Below are 21,018 nucleotides of genomic sequence, written 5' to 3' on the forward strand. Positions count from 1 at the left end.
CTGAGGAAGCCTGTGTGTTTACATTTTAAAATATGTCTTTCATAGGCGTACCATTGGGTTTATTCATATTAATTAATGTATTGAACAAGATATTAGTTCATGAAATTAGTATAGACATTTTTAAATTGTAAGTAGACATCATCTGATTAAAAAGATCTGTTTAGTAGCTTTTTAGTTTAATATTTCTCATGAATTAACAATAAATTAGTGAAATGAATAAAACTCATTTATTTTTCTATGTAGGTTTCCAAATAATATTGATTAATGATTAAACTTACTCTAAACTTCAATAGAGAAAACAGTATAAAAAAAAACCTTTCAAAGCATCCTTTTTGGTTATTTAAACTTGTAAGGAAGCTGAAAAATATTTCAGATTTTTTAATAAAACTATAAATATCTACAACAAACTAGTTAAAAACCTTATGAATATTTTGATTAATAAAACCATACAAAATGTCCCAAAATCAATCTATGAGCATTTTGGTGACCATATGTATGATGAAGATGCAATCGATGGTCACTCTATGCAACTTTTAAAATTGGTTCTTGAGAAATATTTTAAAATTGGAATTCATCATGAAACGAGGACTACTTTAGATGCTAACACCGTGCTCATAAGAAGCGTTCTTACTAAGACTGTTTTTCGCAATCAATAAAAATTTATTTCTATACCAACGTCTTCTATTATGTCTATTTACCATTTTTACTTTAATATTTGTGTTCGGTAAATAGCTTTCTAATAATTTATACATTTTCACGCCTACTTTTTAATAAGTAGGTATATTTGCAAATAATTTTATGTCAAATGCCAGCAAGAGCTTTGGAATGATCAATAAATAATTTTGTAGCAGAAACCCTTACTACGTGGAATCTATTGATATTGTATTAAAACAAATTTGTCACAATTTGAAAAAATATGTTTTAACACATTATCAATAAATATAGGTATGTACTTAAATTTGACAAATGTATATTTTTTAATTGTTTTTTTTTTATCGTAGGATTATTTGATACCTATTAAAAAATTAACTTGAGCTCAACTATATTTTATTGTATTAATTTTAAAGCAAATAAAATTGTATTTTATTTTTTCTATAAAAACGTGTTTTTATACATTATTACTACTTCCAATTATTAACGTCTGAATAATTATCCCCGCGAGAAAAATTCAAGCACGCTTATGCTCATTGAGGAAGTATCACAGTCTATCGATACCCGTTTTACTCCCCTTTACCCTCTTGTCCAGGAATATCGAAGCTTCAAAACAGTGTGTGTTTAAGGTATCTTATTGCTGGGTCCATCTATGTTTATACGTCCATGGTATTTCCCAATTTACACTTGCACATAGTTTCCACTGTATATGTGTAGGTACATGACCTTGGTTTTCCCATATCTACATCCAAGCAGTCTAACATTTGTGCTTTTATGATTTTAAATATATCTTCTCTCAATATTTCCCTAATATACATATTCGACAAGTCCTGATTAGTTTTAAGACTAGTTTTTCTTATTGACTCAATTGCCAACATTTAAGTGTGATGTTACTTGTATGATAATGGTAAACACTGAAATAGGATCTTGCCTGAATACAATTAGCATAAATCCAAAGGCTTAAATAAACAAACTTAATGTATTGTCAAGAAGTTGAAGCAAGAAATGTTTCAAATGTGTGAATAAAGGTTATAAAGAAATATGACAATTGTAAAAAAAAGATTAAATAATAAAATGGTGTAAATCTACTAACAAGTCATATTCTTATAAAAAACAAAAGTATAACACTGCAAAATTAAGTATTAACAATTACATTTGTTAAATTATGGTGCTATATCCTATAAAAAATGCTGTCAGATAAGGGGATTAAGGGGTTTTAAATTGACACTGTTAATAAATAGGAAGGACATAAATGGGATACAAAATATTGTCGACTGAACTAGGTAAGGCCCAGTATGTAGAGGCATTGTATATGTAAAGAATTAATATCACCTCATAATTGTTGAAAATGACTTAGCTGAAAGTTAAGTAAATATTACAAAGGTAGGCGGTTTCACACTTACTTCTCAATTTCCAACGCCGCCGTTTTTCTTCTTTCATAAAGTTTATCGTTCAAAGCACGAACGCATGCAGAACTAAGAGGGGCATAATCTTTTTCGGACATTTAAAGAAATTTTATGTACATAAATAAACCAAAGAAATATTATTCCTAACCTATTTAACACAAAACGTCAATCAAAAGAACTAATGTGACAGATACATTGACAAAGGTTCGTTCGTTATGTTTATGTCTGATGATCAAGAGATCAAGTCAACTCGTTCAAACGCTTTTTAATATTTCTATAGTAGAAAATATCTTGAAAATATAGAAGTTTCCAATGAATTAAGGCCAGGTTTTATTTTTAATAAATTTTATTTATAGTACAAAAGATATTTGAAAATCAAACTTTAGGTGAAATACAGGTGAAAGTATATACAATTTATTGGTGTGTGTAATCATTTCTTGAAAACGAATTATTCGAAAGCAAAAAACTATTGGTTTCATATTCTGTATCGAATCGGCTATGGTCGGTGCTACATTGAATCATTTTCACCGAAAAAAAAATGGCGGACTTTTGAATTTTTCGACCTTTTTTGCACTTTTGTTTATAACTTTTTTCAACAACAATGAATATTTTCGGTTGTAACAAGAACCATAGAGAAACATCTAAAGAGTAATCAGTTCATCTTGCCATTTTTATAAAAGATACTAGCTGACCAGGCGAATTTCGTACCGACTTAAAATTAAATAACGTATCAAAGTTCAATAAGAGTTTGGTGTCTGTTATATAACAAAAATCTCTGGGTAATGAAATGAATCTGGTCGTGGTATCAATAACGACTTTACAATTTCCAATATCTAACAACTGCTTCGAAAACACAATTGCACTTTGATCTTGTTGCAAAAATACTCGCATGGTATTTGTTAATTGGAGGGTCTTTACATGCCGCCTTTACACGTTAGGTATGCATTTAGTTCGTTCGCAGCAGTTAATTGGGGAACAATTATTAAATAAGTAACAGTCTGACAATAGAATCATGGCTCCACTAAAAATGTTTTTGATTGTCACGAATATTTTAAAGTTGTGTTCAGTCCCAGTAATAACCTCTTATGGGCCAATGTACATTCATCCCAAACGATAATTTGCATACCTGTAAAATATTCGCCATTGCCTTATTTTTGGCAATGTTGCAATCCGATGTTTCATTAATTTGTATGCTATGTGGTAATTTCAAGGCAAAATGTGCAATTCGTCCGCCTTTTAATAAAGTTGCAGATATTTCAGATGAAGTCAACGCTAGTTCTACTACGATAATCTGATCCTTGCCAATAACAACAAAATTAGTAATATTTTTTCTGTCCATTCTGATTAGCAAGATCCAGGGAGTCTGATAAGCACCCTGCCCGATCATATACAACTGTTCTCTTTCATAAAGTCAGCAAAGGAAATTAATTATTTTCAATTCATTCAAACAATTATTTTCTGTCAGATATTAATTTTTCGTCATAAATTTTTTTTTAAAGATATATTAAGTTACATAACAAATTAAAATAAAAGACAGACCAAACAATTGAATTAGTATATTCAATGCGAGTCTATTATTTGTCAAATTTAAGATTTGCTTTTATTATATTTTAGTCCATTTTATTCTATTTTTAATTTAATTTTATCGTACTCTATTTTATTGTATTCTATTCTATTTTACTCTATTTTATTCAACTTTATTTCGCTTTATTCTAATTGATTTTATTTTATTTAATTACATTTATTCTGTTTTATTGTATTTTGTTTTATTCTAATTTATTTTATTTTAATATTATTTTATTAATTTTACTTTATTTTATTCTATTTGATTTCATTTTATATTATTTTAATTTTACTTAATATTATTTTATTTGCTTTCTTTTATTTTATTTTGATCTAGTTTATTTTATTCTATTTTAATAAATAGTTTCTGACTTATCGCTGAAGTTAAAATCTTCCTAACATCTACTAAACCTACTTAACAATATACTCGTATATTTTGTCAAGTCTCCCTTTAAAACATATACCTTCCATTTCAACGTTATCGTTGGTGATCGTTCATTTCTTTGCGTTCAGTTTTCTCTCGTGAAATTAAGTCGTTGTTTATTACAAGGTGAACAGCTAAATCAACTACAGTGAGATGACGTTTGTGTGTGCAAATGAAAAGATTCTCCAAACCGTCTCATTTCATCTCAACGCCTCAATCGATCAATACTTGACATTTTGATAATCATAAGCTTTCTTTGTTAATCATAGTATGGTGCCATCTATTACTTATATTGCGATTTAAAAAGAGAGAAAAACTGTTTTTTTTTCGTCTTTCCATAAAATTTTTTGGAAATTATCGTTTACATAAACCTTTTCCTGATAATAACAAAACACAAAAAAAAACAGAATTATCTTATTTGGTGCAGCCGTTCTGAAGTTCATGACTTTAGTACAGACTGCAACAAATATTCTTTTTAAGATATTTCGGTTGAAGATTAGTAGATTATTTGCATCTATTTCAGAAATGTCCATGTTTCCGACTCGTATGACGGCACTGGTAGGATGAGTGTCTTATTTATTGTTTGGCTTGTATTAAGTTTGTATGTTTAAATGGCATAAGTTTTTTTTTCTTTTTGTGCAAAATAAAAACAAAAAACGATTATTCCAGACAGTATTCGAACCTATACAGACCGAGCCCAATTGATTTTAAATCCATCTCTTAATATACTCTTGACCGCAACTTTCAGTAAGATTGTTGATAATACAAATGTTTTCTTCTACTTTCTAGTTGTAAAAACTCCAGTTTCATAATTTTCCTTACATAATTTTTATTTTTCTTGAATGCGAACTTCTCACCAATTTTGTATCTGTTGCTGTTTCTGCTGTAGTAATTTTCAGGCGGACAGGTGCGTCGCACAAAACTAAAGATTCAAAATTCTTTTAAAATTTTTATTTCAATCCAATGAAGAAATATCTAAGAGTAAGAAAATCAAACATCCATGTGAGCGTACTTAAATAATATATTTTATTAACTGTAATCTACAGTGTATAATACAAAAAAAATATTATATAATGTGTCTATACTGTATAAACAATGATACTTCAAAATTTGTAACATAATTATATATACTTAGACAGAAAATGCTTCAAAAATATCCGCCTATAAGAACTGATAAAAATTTAAAAAATAACTTCTTTTACTTAAAAATTAGTAACCTTTCATTTATTATCAACTGCACATTAGTAAAAAGAAATAAATAAATAAACCAACCACATACAGATTTTATTTAAAACAGAAAATTGTTTAAGTATTTGATAATTAAATAAATACATTTAATGAAACAAAAACTACAATTAATCGAAAAGATGAGAATCAGTAGGAACAAGCGGAAAGTTCCATACACACAATAGATATTACAGAAAATAAGGGTTAAGACGGCGAAGAAAGTAGGTAATATTATGTCCAAAACGTTTCTACATTTTTAGTAAATTTAAAAATAAAGAAATGTAACGTCTTGGTGTATGAAAAGCTAGAGAGATGATAGAAAAAAAACATGTAAAATTTTTGTAGGATTGATCAAGATAAAGCAAAGATTATAGCAAAATTTTATTTTTAATATGCTAATAAAATGACGAAATTAAACGGCCTAGGCTAGAGGCATTGCGGAAAATCAGAAAAAAAAAAGAACAACATCGCAAGATTTACAGATTTACTAATAACGTGCTTAATCGTAAAGATCTCACGATGAAGAGGGTCTGATTACCTACGTCCAACTATTCTCGAGTAAAAAATCTTAAAACGGAATCCTATGGCACGATAGTTAGAATCACGTGGAATAGAAATGGATATTTACAATATTCATCAGTGGTATCACAGTTCGTTATGAGCCAAAGCCTTCTTCAGAACGATTCCCCATTCACCCCTGTCTCTGGCAACTCTTCTCCATGCTCTCTGGCTCGTTATCCCATCGGCCCTCTTCGGTCAAAAACTTTTCTAACCGTTGCACTTTCCTTTCGCCTGATTACATGCCCCATAAACTCTAAAGCCTTCATCACCTTAATGAATTTTACAACGTCAGATTCCCCGAAACTTCTATACAACTCAAAGTTGTCACGCCTGCGCCACAAACCTGGCTCTTTTATTCCTTTATATATTCTTTTTAGGATTTTGCGTTCGAAACGTTTAAGCAGTTCTTGGTCCTTCTGTGTAAGTGACCACGTTTCTGCTACATATTTAGCACTGGTCTTATTAGTGTTTTATAGGCGGTCACTTTACTCATATTTACAATATTCTTAAACACTGAATCAGTGTGTAACTACTGAAGAATGTACAGATGATTAATATCAACTTCATAAAAAAATCACTTTGACGATTTGCAATTATCTTTTGTGAAGCTAGATACATTATAAAAAATTCATGGGAAAAGTATAACATAGAGGAGGATTTAAATTATCTTCTACGTTGACTCTTTAAAATCCATAAAGAATGTTAAAATCATCACAAAATCATAGAAAATGCTTGTAACATATTCTCACAATATCATTAGAATTTTTCAAAACTTATAAATTGGAAAACCTAAAAATGAACAATGCGAGGAGGTGAGATATATTTGAATGGAGACATATTAAATTTTATTCTTCTGAACATTACTCTGTTTCTGTACATTCGAAGTTAAAAAAACAACAAGAAAAATTTTTTTGATTGGGGATGATTGTAACGGATGCAGGAAAAATAGATCAAGTTAGAAAACTTGAACAAACTTTAAAAAAGGATCTGCTCTTAATCGACCAAGCATTTTGTTTTACATGAGTTTAGTTTAACTTATCCTTTTGACGAAGCCAACGTTTAGCAAAACTTACATCAAGTTGAAAAATAAGTTCAGTGAAAATAAAAAATATTTTTAAAGTATTTGTTTAATGTTCAAAAACTTTGTTAAATGACATGCTGATGTTAGGAAATTGATGAGAGACCGTCATAAAATAATGACAATAAGATAAAACGAAAGACGTAAACTCAGGAAAAGTAGGAAGTAAAATGTTAGGACATAAATCGGAGAAATATTAGAGGATGATGTGAAGATTAAATCTACATAGCTATTCTTTATACAATGTAATAGCAATATAAACAAAAGCTTGCATAAATAGTTCCAGAATAATCTAAATAGGTTGAATTTGTCTATTTAATCATAAATAATAGGCATTACTATATACAAACATTACAAGTAGTAAATAGTCCAAGCAAAATATTAAACGAAAAGAATACTGTGGACTACAGAAACATAAAACAATATATGCGTAAACAAATTTAAAAAATATATTTATAGAATAGTGTCCGGAAAAGAAGATTTAGATATCCATTTGTAATCTGAAGAAGTCGAAGCTTTAACACAATATAGTAATACAAGAAATAAAAGCTTGGATTAATTATTTACAGAAAGGTCAAGGCTATGAAAACGAATGAAAACTCGGTTTCAGGTTTTCAAACTATAAATTATCGAAGTTTAATATAACTCTGAACGTAGTTGGTTTATGAGAGGAATGTCATAAAAGATCAAAAGCCACAATCGTACGATTTAATACTATATTCAGGACAATGTAGCAATGTTGGCATTTTAGTTCAGTAATGTTATATTATTCGTATTGTTTTGAATAAAATGATTGATAAAATTTATAGCAATTGTACTTTCCTAGTAAGTTTTTAATGATTTAGAAGTAATAACATATGGTTTTGGATACTGAAATCACTATTTCGTTATATCAGCCCGGTTCAATTAATACAGGAAACCAATAATACCTATATTAGTTTTTAAACTATCAAGAACTTCTTATGTTCTAAAATGCCATCATTACAAACGGTCACTTTGGTCATCTGTCTATTGAGAGTAGTACCTACTCTATATTTTACATGAGTTTTGACTGGTTTCAGAAAGATCCATTAATTAAACATTTAATGAACGGTTAACTTTAACAGCTATATAAATATACTGACTTTTAAAGCCGATTCATTTTTTTCCCATTTATTTACTATTTATACAATAACCAATGAATTGCAATATTAGTAAATAAATAGAGAACATACGGAATTTGACAACTATGTAGTTAAAATTAGATAAGAACATTTTTGAACCCAGCCAATACAGCTTTACAATATATTATAACCAACAAATTAAATGAGCATTTCTCTTAGTACAAATATTATAATTATTATAAATTTTGACAAGTTTCCAAAAATCTTATACATTAGCAACTTTTTTAAAATTATTACGCTATTATTCATACAACAAAAACAACCCCAAATATTCAACACTTTTAAATGCAAGTATAAGTTTCATAATGGCGTAATAGTAAAGTAATTCAGTGTTAACAGAAAAACTAAATGTAGGAAGCTAATGTAGATGAAAACTGAAAACGAAAGATTGATTCATGAAAACTGCGTTTTTCAGGACATCAACGTCTTCTACTAGTCGTAGCATATAAAATGCAGGTACAAGATTCATCTAAGTACAACCTAACTATAGCAGTATTTGTGACAGCCAATATGCACTAAGAAGTATACAGCCTTTGTGAGTTCGTAACAGTTTGGAACTGTAAACATTCTTTTAAGTAACTATGGAAGCACAACAAAGTAACTTTTTACTAGTGCCAAGACATAAAGAAATTGCTGCTAACGAGATTAATGATAGTCTTGATAAAAAAGAAGATATATAGAAGAATCCAGAAGTAATCACAGCTCATCTCACTAAAAAGTGCTTACTCATATATCAACTCTATATATGGCAAAAATAGCCAACGTAGACAGCACCAGATGCAGAAAAAACGCCCGAAGACATTATTTGCCACTTCAGAGTAATGTTCAACAACGCCATATGCCTGGAAGAGATCCTTTTCAAAGTTTGCAGTTGTTGTACTGAACATATATGTAGGTTGAGCAAAAAGATCTTTCGGGTCACAGTGTGGATGCCAAACGACGTCTTATGATCTAAAAATCGACAATCTACAAAGTGTTTGACATTTACATATTAAATATTTCTTTATGGGGCATATCATGTGACATAAAAAATTGATTTGTTTCTCTTTGCGTTTAATTGTTGTAATCAATTACTTGGATTATAATGCCTACATTTTTTTCATCTGGGTTTAATTTATTTGCTCTTTTTACGCCTCATTTGGCTTATTTACGAGTTGCTTTAGCTATCAAAATATATCTAAAAGTTCAAATGCACATGAGAGTATTCTAAGGGTACGTTCATAACGGAGACCATCGCATCGTATCCTCGCCTAGAGCATAGCAGTGACAGTGAACGCTCTATGGTCGGAGCCAGTTTCGACGCCTCGTTGTGGATCGTACCTAACGCACAGGGGTGGAAGAGAGGCTTTCACCCCCCTTTCAAGGTAAAAGGTTCGTCATGTATTTTGTTTTAGAAAAGTTAATTTTAAGGCCAACTCGTGTACAAGAGCTCTGCATGATCTATCCGATCTGCAATAAGGACTAGTCGTCTGCAAACCTCAAGTTGTTGAAATAGTACTTTTCTTTTGAAATATCCTAACATGTTTCCATTACTTTTTGTTAGAGTCCAGGTCTCTGACCCATATGTTAGGATTATTGTTTTGTAGAGTTTTATTTTTGTATTTCTCGATATAATTGTGGATTTAAGGAGATTCGGCCTAAAATAGCATCTACTGGCCGTGCAAATTCTGCGGTTTATATCTGAGGTAGTATTATTTTCAGTAAGGAGCGCTCCCAGTTTAAAGAATTACAACACTGAAATGGAACTGGGTACGACATGTTGCCAGAGTCAGAGATGGAACATGAAGCAACAAAATTTTAGAATGGAGACCAGGACACGACGCTTATCGTAATCGAGGACGTCTTCTAACAAGGTGGTCTAGCGCATCCAGCACAACTAGATTCAGGATGGTAATGATAATGATGATGTTGGCAATAGTAATGCTTTTGCATTTGCGATGAGTAATGGTCATGAATTAGGAGGGGAGGGCGTATAGCTACATGTCTACATTTGCACATAATAATAGACACAACAATAGAGATGTTGTCGTAAATCTTCACCCAATATGGAAATCGCTAGATAAAAGGCCTAACATCGAAATTCAAAAGAAAAACCACAGACCGGAAAATTACCCGAAAGCCAACCCTATACACCGCTTAACACTGCTACCATGTGTCTATGCTCTCGGTCAGAGAAAGATACAAGAATTTAGTGTATATTTTAGACAGTTGCAATAATACTGCGAAATGTTGAAGAGCGAAAAAGACATTTTATATCTAGAACCTTATTGTAAATTTCATTTTTGTTATAAAGAAAAGACGCTGTTCATCCAACTAATAAAAGAACAATAAAATATGAATCTTACTATATCCCCCACAGAGAAATAAAAAAGCATCCTGATCAATTTTTTAATTATATGTAAGTCAAATTTTCAATCATTTTGTTTGTGCGAGTGCACCCCGTACGGTACAATCAATTATTATATGACTGAGTGAATCTTGCCACTGCATGATGAGACACTAGTCGCTCCACTAGATACGCGTAAATTCAAATAACACTACTTTTTTGTTTGGTCATAAACATAAGTAACCATACATCTAGTTTTCCTGTTACAAATGATCTTTTCATGAAATATGCCAAGAAAAGTAAATATATAATCTTTGTTGCTAATGTATTCACAATAAAAATCTGAAGATGATATCTTCCAGAGAATCATTTACAAATATTACAAATTGTTCTGTTACGAACATTTTCGTTTCCAGAGCTATCTGTTTTCCAAGAACATCTTACAGTAAAAGAGTCTGTTACCAAAAATCAGATACTCCATACGAAAAAACATGTTATTTTCTTTCAATACAAAATAGTTCCGTCTTTTAACTAATTACATTAACAATCACTTACAACATTCATTTACACGCTAGCACTAATTTGTTCGTCAGTCTGTAGCAGAACCTTAAAATTTGGCAGTTCAACAAGAATTTGTGCGTTGAAACTTAGCTTTTATATACTACGTCTATTCTTTTGAATATTTTAAAATATCAAGAATAAATATTCTCCTCTTGCCACGATAAATAAACAATTGTGGCGTTTGTTTCAAGGAAATGTTTGATTCTGCTTTTCAAAAGTGTTGTGATGTAAATAGCACAATAAGCTGTATATGTGTGCCATTTGGTTAAAATTCTAAGACAAGTAATGGGCTTTTCAGTACTGGTAAGTTCTTGTGTCTTTGTAATAATCAAATTACTAATATAAATTAGGAACTTATTACATAAGATATAATACATGGTGATTATATTTTGGTGATGCCGGAAATCGTTTTCAAAAAAAGGTTATTTAAGATTTGTGTTAAAAAGGCTGTATAACTGCTAAAGTTGTTAAAGAAATTATGGCCTCTTAAACAACTTTGGTGATTATAGATCTTATTTAAACACAATTCTTAAATACCCTTTTTTTTCGATTTCCGAAGTAGAAATCGAAGCATCAATTTTTTAGTTAAAAATATAATTTTTCAGTTGTGACTTAATCCTATATAAACACAATCTTTAAATAAAATGTTCTTTTTTCAATTAATATACTAAGTCAGATAGAGATAGAAATCCGAAACACTCAGATTAAAAATTTTATTTTTTGGGAAAACAATAAATAATTAGAATTGCAATTTAAGTTTTCGTATTTTAAATTTAGTGGTGTGCGGTTCTTAATACCTACTGTACGAAGACGCAAATTTTCATCCACTGAAAGAGTTAGGGGGCGGATAGTTGGCCTAAGAGAAGCAGGACTTTCTTTTTCTCTTTTTGGAAAATTGTGAACAGGGTTCACAGAAGTTAAGATACCGCGTTAAGGTGTTATCGAACAACAGAGCGTATTAACGATATGCATTGGCAGCTATCGGCTTACCACCTACCACCGCCTTGTACACACGCACTCCCACTAACTTTCATCACTATCGATGTTCGCTGGAGATGGAAGACTGGTAACGGTATAAAACAACGTACGTCGCAAGAGAGAATTGAGTTACGTCAGGACTTCATCGGGTCTTTGGGTACTGATCAAAGACCAACCGTCCTGGGAGTTCTATCAAAGTATTGATCTGGGAATAACTCCACTAGCCATAGGGTATTGACTAAAGGACAACTGCTTCTGCTAGAATATTGATCTAGTAGCAACTCCCGAACCCAGTCTTAATAGTGTTCAGTTCCCGTTCCTTGTCGGATCGAGTGTTGATCGATCCGTCTACTTCTAACAAAGATTATTTCTTCTCCGCATGTGTGTGTGTAGCTTATTTTCGTTTCATTGAGTATACAGGTTAATTTGATGTAGATAGTACCATTATCCTCCGGCAGGATTTTTATTTTATTTTTTTATTGTACGGAAAGAAACTACAATTTATTTTTTTATTAAATTGTTCAGAATAAAATTTTAATTAAATCAAACCTGTGTGTTAAATTAAACCTGCGAATCTGATGTCTAACAGAGCTATTCGTTACAGCGTCAAGGGCCTGACGTTGATGGCTCTAAGAGACCGCTTCTCCACTAACAGGTCTATTCCAAATCTATGGTTTGCAGAACATGGAAAACCAATTGGGATGCGAACAATTTATCCTCGAATTCGAAGTTTTGGCCTCTTTTCATTTCGGTCACACTGGGTGCTACCTCTTACCCCTAAACATCGACGTAATCCTCTTCAATGGTGCAGAGAACAATTGGCTTGATACGGGGAATGGAATGGAAGCCAGGATCAGAAGAAGACGTGGTCAAAAAGGATATCTACAGTTTTTTGTCGAATGATAATGTGTCGCTTTGTTCTTCCGTAATCTTCGTGGGAGGAAACATGGCAGCTTAGCGATATGTAGAAGAAATTCTGGGATCTCATCTCATACTCTACCTTCAGATCCTCAAACATCAAATTTTCAGCAGAATAAGGCAAGGCCACACATTGTGAAAGTCACCATGGACCTCTTTGAACAGACTGGAGTCAATATTTTGCTCTGGCCCCGGAAATCCCCAGATTTATCCCCAACTGAACATGTATAGGACATGTTCTTAATTTAGAGCATCTTCCTCAGACTTTGGGAGCACTTCGGTATGAGTTAATTTAGGCATAAAGGAGATACCCCAGGAGGATATCGACCACCTAATCAGAAGGCAGACCAGGCGCACCCAGGTGGTCACCAAGGTGCATCAACACAATATTAATTGATTTACCTTTGTAAGTTGTTTCAATCATATTGAAATTTTGATCGTCTGTTATTCTGCTACCCTCCATAATTGTAATAAATATTTTCAAAATATAATAATTTATAATGGGTGATCGGATATTTGTCTGTTTATTTCTGAAGTTTTATATTTTAGACATCTCATGTTTGGTTTACTGTTGTCCAAGTTTCTAATTTTTCATATTTGTGGCGCAACACGTATAAAGTAGTGACGTCATAATGTAACGACAAAATTTGAGGGCAAGCAAAATTGTCTCCCGCATTGAAAAATTAAATATAACATGCCATAATAGTTTAAAAAATAATCTGTTTCGGAAAAATTATTATGTCTTAAAGAACATAGTACATAGATAGTATAGTCATAGATTTTTAAAAAATGAAAGCAAAAAAATAAAAAAAGGGCATCAAAAAATAACTATCCTATGATTTAATATATGTTAATTATTGAACTCAGTAACATCTTAAATATTTTTCGTATGAAACAACGAATAACTAATAAAAAACAACATTTAGACAGATATATCTATAAATCCAAATTAAAAATAAACTTAAAGCGAAAATACAAAACAGCATCTTCCCAATTGGAATGGTCAAATTATGTAGTAGATGAGATACAATATTGTGTTTATATTTGCAAAAGGTAATAAAAAAAGTGAGCAGTTAATTAAGTTTAGGGTTACAGTCACTTAACAAAAAGGATTTGCATTTGAATTAGAAATTATGGGTCGTCCTAGAGTGTGTACAATGAGACTAGTCTCGATGCTTGATTAATACGTGCAGGTAGGTGTTAAGATGCTAAAAAACCAAAACAACCGGAATAAAATAAATATAATTTAGCATATTATTACATAAGACACAAGTCAACCAAACTCGACAGTACTGTCAACACAACTTTAAAAATATATTCTCTGTTCGGCTATATCTAAAAAATACAACAATTTCACAAAAAAGCCATTAAATCTTCTGAAATAACATTAGACAATGAACAATGAGGTTTTATGTGTTTATTTAACAACACTTGTAAAAATTAAAGCTTCTTTTTGGAAAAGTTAAGTCCACTAAAATATCCCAAAGTTTTTATCTATGGATAACAATCTTGTTTGTGAAAGAAATTAATAAGCTTAATTTTTTGTTAATTTCTAACTCGCCTCAGCACGATATAACGTACCGAAACCTATACTCACCTTCACGAGAATTCATATCCATAGATATATTACCATCTAGCGAAAAAGTAATCGCTATTATTTTATTATTTTTAGAATTATTTAAATTATTTTGAATGATATATTTCATAATCAATACACTAATATTTGTAGGGAATAGCAAGAAATTGTTTTTAAGTTTAGTATTCAAAAAAATGATTTACCTATATTAAATAGCAAACACTCAGCACGCCGATGGACCTGTAATTCATGAATTGCAAATGACAACTAGGAACTGTTACTACTTTTGCAGAGTGGCGATATGCATTTTTATTAATGCCATGAAAATTTGTATAACATAAACAAACCTAAAATTTAGTCCCACAGATTAAATCTTATAAATCGCTCTTCTCACTCAATTTCGTTTTAAATGCAATGATGAAGCCGTGTAATACGTTTAGGGGTGATTTATTTAATACTTATCATATTCTTAAGAGTATAAGTCTAATATACTATACAGATATTCATTTATAATGACATACTTTTTAGTAATTATGAATATTTTGTCAAGTAGCAATGTGTTTCCTATTGAAATTTAAGAATACAATTTCATCATAATCTATTGAACAGATTAATTAATAGTAATAACCCCACATTTTAATTATTTCATAGCCTACCTTCCCTACTATCCCGAAAAAACGGCAATACTGTGCTAAAATGACAACGTCAAATTAAAGGACGTGCAATGGATTTACCAGAAAAATATTAGTCATTTAAATTTTTACATGCCTTAAAAGTAATTAACGTATGAAGGCCAAAAAGCCAGTAAAACACAACCAAATAAATAATTTTAAAAAAGTATATTTAAAATTGTATATTTATTTACAGTTTCCTTTGTATAAATATTTTAGTGGATTTGTTCAATAAACGTTTATCATTAATGAATGATAAACAATATAATACAACTATATAAAGACAAAGCTGACAATACCATAATATCAATACATTGAATAAGCAGTCAAAACTCAAACAAGATTAATGACAGTTAAAATTCATTCATGATATATACAAGGATTAAGGTTCGTGTAGAATACTTGTGGGTTAAACCAGCTAACAATTTTTAATTTTTTTAAATTATTGAAATTTTTATGAAATAAATACATAATAAGTCTATAGGTTTTTATGTTTTGAATATCAAGTTTTTTTCGTTAAAAAAAATTTGGTTTGATGGAATAAACTTTCAAGATGTTTTTCAGATATAATTTGATAATGATAAATGATAGAATATGGCGGTTTTTAATCAAAATTCAGTTTTTAGAAATTGTAATTTTTTTTGTTTTTAATACGATTTTTATTGATATTTTATTTCGTGTGTCAGAATTTCTATGCTTCTATTAATTTGCCTTTATTTCTCTGAGGTACATACCTACTTCATATGTCTGACCATTAAATCATAGTTTAATCGCTGGATATTTAATTAATCTCATATAAATCGAATAACAAATGCTCCGCTTGGACTGTGAATGTACTAAAAGAGGTGAGCATGTTTATCTTGTGTTTTATATAGTAACGATTCAAAAATCAATTTAATTCAGAAAGCAATAACTTTTATGTGACCCTGTATAAGGTTTCAATCTACTCATTACAAATCTCGGAAGAAAACATTTTAATGTTTATCTTCAAATTACGATGAGCAAAACGCTTTCACTTGGAATCTCATATGTGGCAATAAACACTTATGGTTGTTTTTAAAATTTTCTTTCCTGATTTGTCAAAGTGATCACACGATTCAAACTGTAGCGTAATTTCGGCAACTTAGCGGGTAAGATTTTTAACAAGCGTGGTTCATTTCATTCAGATACGTAGAATGAGAATCAATACGTTGTGCTATGTGTGAAAAAGTTCATCAGGTAAGATTTTGTAATTTCTCTATAGTTTTCATAGTATTAATTTATATTGTAAATGAGATACTAACAGTCCTTTTTTTTACTTCGTTACAGAAGAAACATCTTCAAATATTTAACTGCTTGGCTTTTCTATGTTAAAATTCCTTTTGGTGGATGTCACGTCAGGTAGACGTCAGGTTGACGTAAGATATACTTGAGTTATGGATATCCTTGATAGTCAGATGGATAACCAGTTGCTCTAAAACATTTTTGTGCCCTTTTTCAAGGCCGACGTACTCATGGATCGTCTCTTCCTGTAGAACTGTATCAATAAGTAACATCGTTTCCTATATAATTTGTTTATCCCTATCTTAGCAACTAGCCAGGATAAAAAATGGATTTTCAAAGGAAAATTATATTGTTTTACTTGATTTTAACCTTCAAAATTCTTTTTTTTGCCATTTCAAAATAATAATATGATACTAAATTTGAATTACAATTTTAAATGTTAATTTTTTATAAAACAGTCCATGTTAAATATTTTGAAAATTTTTTATTGGTCTTTTTTAAATTATATTTAAACAAGTATGCATTGATTTTTTTTGATTGCCCGGCAAACGCAGAATTATTGAAAAATTTAATTTATACATAACACTTTCGTAAATGTAGATCAGACGTGAGTACTTTAATAAATCTATCGACGCAAATTAGTTTGGTTATTTAATATTTGGCTGGAAATATAATCATTGATTTATTTTTGAAAGCTGTTAAAACCTGTATCAAAATTATATACATGAATTTTGTTATGTCATGATAATTTGTTCGTAAGTATATATTTTATGATTAAGTACCATGTATGTAATACCTATATTTTAACAACTTTATTTTTTATTCTCGTTAAAAATTTGATTTCTCATCTTCTTTTCTAACTTTTAGCAGCCAAAAAGAAAAAAATCGATGAAGAGCATTAGTAATTTGTTTATCATTTGTTTCTCTGTTCTATTCATTCAATATTTCTGGTTTAGCTTTAGTAGTTAACATCTTGTATTCTTTTCTTTCTACCCAATTTTATCTTAGTTTGTGCACTAGTAAAAATGTCTAAAGAACCACTCACACATCTCTCCGATTCTGAGCAACGCGGCCTCGTTCACTTTGTGTACCTCAAATACTCTCCATCGTTTGATGTGTTAAAATATGTATGTCCGGCATACAGCGTGTTAATTCGATTTATTATTCTGAGTATCCAACATCACATAAATAATTTTATTATCTTTAAACGGTCCGTCATTACCCCTCACTTGTATGTGTTTTTATTATATTGTCACATGCAAATTTAATGGCTCATACTTTATTACAGTTATCTATTACAATTACCTCCTACCTATTACACTTGACATCAGGTATGTTAAAAGCACAAAGAAGCTCTATTATACAATGAATAAGTAGTTGGAATACCTGAGGACGTATGTTAACTTGACATTCACTGCAAAAATTCAGAAAAACCGTAAAATGTATACAAAAGACTCATTACACCGACATATTATGGTAATGAAGAACAAGGCAAGCTATAAAAACGTTTATATTGGTAGTAACAACTTTTACACAGATACTAAACGAAATAACCTAACATTAAAGGATCTAGATTATAAATAAACACGAATTTACTAAATAGAATGTTGGAAAAAGTATGAATATTTGACTATAAAAATGAAGCAGTTTGTATATGCCTATTTTGACTCTGTTTACCTGACTCTGAAACTAAAAAAGTAAATATTGGGTAAAATTTTGTAAATAGAATTTATGAAAAGCTCCAACATTTCCGAAATTACGGCTATTATGTCATCTGTCAAAACGAGAAAAAAAACTAATTTAAACATTTAGTTGTACATGAAAATATTTGAAAACATTCTAAAAATGTTGTAAAAAGTGGCGTTTTGTGTTACTGCCTTTAAATTTAGTGAAGTGTTAGTCGTAAGAACTGCCAATAAAAATTTTTCATCATAAACTATTATCATCCACCAAAAATCAAATCCGAGAGCATCCACCAAATATTCGTAATAACTGTTTCAAGTTAAAGCAGGAAGATCTTTAACGTTTTAGTAACAGTTTTGTCTCTCCTCGTGTTTGAGTTTGACTGCATAGGTTTCAGCTTCACCAATATCGCACGATACGCTATAAGCCTTTGACATACACACAAATACTGTCAATTCCGTTAGAAGAATAGCAGACATTTGCTGCGACAAATATTAAAAAATATAAATTAAATAATAAATATAATTTTTAGAATATGTATGAGTAATTGTGTATTAAACATCTAGTAAAAAATGGTACCAAATATTAGAAAAATTGCTTTTTTAGGTTGATAAATTGGTAGAGGCGAATAAAGAGTGGTTTCATAATGAATGATTTAAATATTTTAGACAATGCTCTCAAGAGTCAAACCACCCTTTTTTCGGATATCCTTATAATTCTTTAAAACCATTTATCAAAATCATGGTATCAATAATATAAGTCATTTTCGAATATGTTATACATTCATTTAGAACATTCTAAGTACTGTTCTGATAATTAAATTGAAGTATTCCAATATATCCAATTTTACTTATAAATGTTACAAAAAAACTGACCTAAAACAGTTTGACACAACTGAAGGGATAAATAAAACAAAGTATAGATCTTTCTAATCTTAACTTGTGGCATTTATGTTTGATTAGATCTCGTTTTTGGTCTTGCACTCATCTGGTTGAATCATTAACTAGTACAGCAAACGTCAATCATGGTAAAGTCCCGTGAGGTACGAGAAATGCCGTCTTTTCGTCTGAAGAAACCCGATTGCTCCGACCAGTGACCAGATCCGAAAGAAACGTTTCGATAGTATTTATTCGGTGGTATATTTTCGATGTGTCAGTTACTGGTTAGTGTAAGTGTTTCCTGTTCTTCAGATTTACGCCTGCCACCATCTCATTAAAACTGTATTCATTTCTAAATAATGCTGCCAAAAATGATCCTTTTAAAATCCGTGCGACGAAACCTCACCTGCTATCATTATGAAGTTATTTCATCTTGTTAACGCCATGTCCTAGCTACGTGGAAATAATAAAAGCAGGGTAACATATTAAAATATTTTTTCCGCTAAGAACCAATCTTATGAAAGTAGTCCCTCTATTATCTCTCACTTTTTATATCTCGCTATATTTCGCACTTGACTCGTTTATCTGGTATAATATATTTGTATTTGTTTGTTTGCTTACTTGCTTCATGAAACAAACGATTCATTTGTTCAAACACTGTAATACTGTTATTACTGTCATGGAAATATTTATTAGTATATGCTTTTTTCTATACTACGTCAGTAGTTTTCTGGTGCTAGACGTACAAAAATGTATTAAATGAATTAAAATTGCAAATAACCTGTAAATAACTAAATTATTGTTAATAACTATGGTTATGTTTCATTGTTATCCTTGGTCCTTTGTCATCACCTTCGTCTCTTTTAGTCTTTTCTTCAATCCTACCTTCACCTACCAGTTCGCCTAGAAATCATTTTTTTTTAATTGCAGGGTATTTTCTTGTTTCATTTTATATAAAAACAAAAGTAAATCAAGATTACGCTGCGGACATCATTAGAATTTGAGCAGATAAAGCTCCATGGATTACAAGTCGACTTCTTGGGCATTGTGGTTCCTATGGTTCCACATCCATTGTGGTTTGATGGAAGATGGTTTCAAATACTAAATATCTAGCTATCACAGCTTATAATTAGGTGTGTATTTTTTCGAGTTTTCTTGAAACGTTTCAGTTTTATAATACACCACAAAACTACAGGATCAATTTTTTCAGATGAATCTGCAGCTTTCAAAGTGCATTTAAATGTAAGTTCATCGATACTGACACTAATTATTTATTTTATTTATCCTCTTCTATGTGTATTTATCAACCCTGTTCGACTTTTTTATACCTATCAGTATATTTTAACTCTATTGATACCTACCAATCCCGTTGATACCACGACTTTTCTACACTGATCACGACCTGTCAACATTTTAAAAATCGTAACATAGAAGTCACAAAGTATAAAAACATAAGAAGTACGGCATATCTATCTATAATTATTGATAAATAGATATATCCACCTCCCTATTAATGGTAGTGTACCTCAATGGAGTTACGCAACCAATCAGCAGGGGGGTGGACGTGCCCTCAGTACGCGGATGCTTCTTTGTATTCGGATCCTTCCATGGTGAAGAAATCTTCTAGTTTCCATTGAAGGGTTTCGAAGGTGGGCCTTCGCATAGGATCGCGGTTCCAGCACTCGAGCATGATGTCGTATAATGGTGGAGGACAACTTTGGGGAGCTGGCATTCTGTAGCCGTGTTCTACTTGATGCAGGACTTCGGCATTCGTCATACCTAAAATGAAGGCATTGATAGTTATGTTTTCATTAATTTAATTTAACATCAAGTAAAATTGGGATAAATGTTGAGAAAAAAATAAACAAAATATAATACAAAAATCTTTTAAGTAATATTAACATACTGATATACATAACTGATTTTACTTAAAGTTTTTATCTTAATTAATATGCATTAACCATGTCATTATCATCATCACTGGCTCGACAAGTCTTTTTGGGCCTTTGTCTGTTTCAGGATTCTTCTCCATTCTGATCTATTTCGAGCTTTTTTTCTCCAGCCTTTTTTATTTTTAAAGTTGTTATATCA

At 30.6% G+C, this 21,018-nt stretch overlaps 2 protein-coding genes across 4 annotated transcripts in view; both read right to left on the minus strand.

The window, feature by feature from the left end:
* LOC140452768 (protein VAC14 homolog) overlaps positions 1-2,238 on the minus strand; it is a 77,380-nt gene extending 75,142 nt beyond the window's left edge. For both annotated transcript variants that reach the window (XM_072547105.1, XM_072547098.1), the window contains exon 1: positions 2,055-2,238. In XM_072547105.1, coding sequence (XP_072403206.1) covers positions 2,055-2,155 — 101 coding nt within the window. In that variant the 5' untranslated portion in view covers positions 2,156-2,238. The remainder of the gene's footprint in view (positions 1-2,054) is intronic.
* Positions 2,239-15,256: 13,018 nt separating this feature from the next.
* The window catches only part of Src42A (Tyrosine-protein kinase Src42A), a 318,614-nt gene continuing 312,852 nt past the window's right edge, over positions 15,257-21,018 (minus strand). For both annotated transcript variants that reach the window (XM_072547118.1, XM_072547111.1), the window contains one exon: positions 15,257-20,706. In XM_072547118.1, coding sequence (XP_072403219.1) covers positions 20,498-20,706 — 209 coding nt within the window. In that variant the 3' untranslated portion in view covers positions 15,257-20,497. The remainder of the gene's footprint in view (positions 20,707-21,018) is intronic.

Source organism: Diabrotica undecimpunctata, chromosome 1 (genome assembly GCF_040954645.1).
Source record: "Diabrotica undecimpunctata isolate CICGRU chromosome 1, icDiaUnde3, whole genome shotgun sequence".
NCBI lineage: Eukaryota > Metazoa > Arthropoda > Insecta > Coleoptera > Chrysomelidae > Diabrotica > Diabrotica undecimpunctata.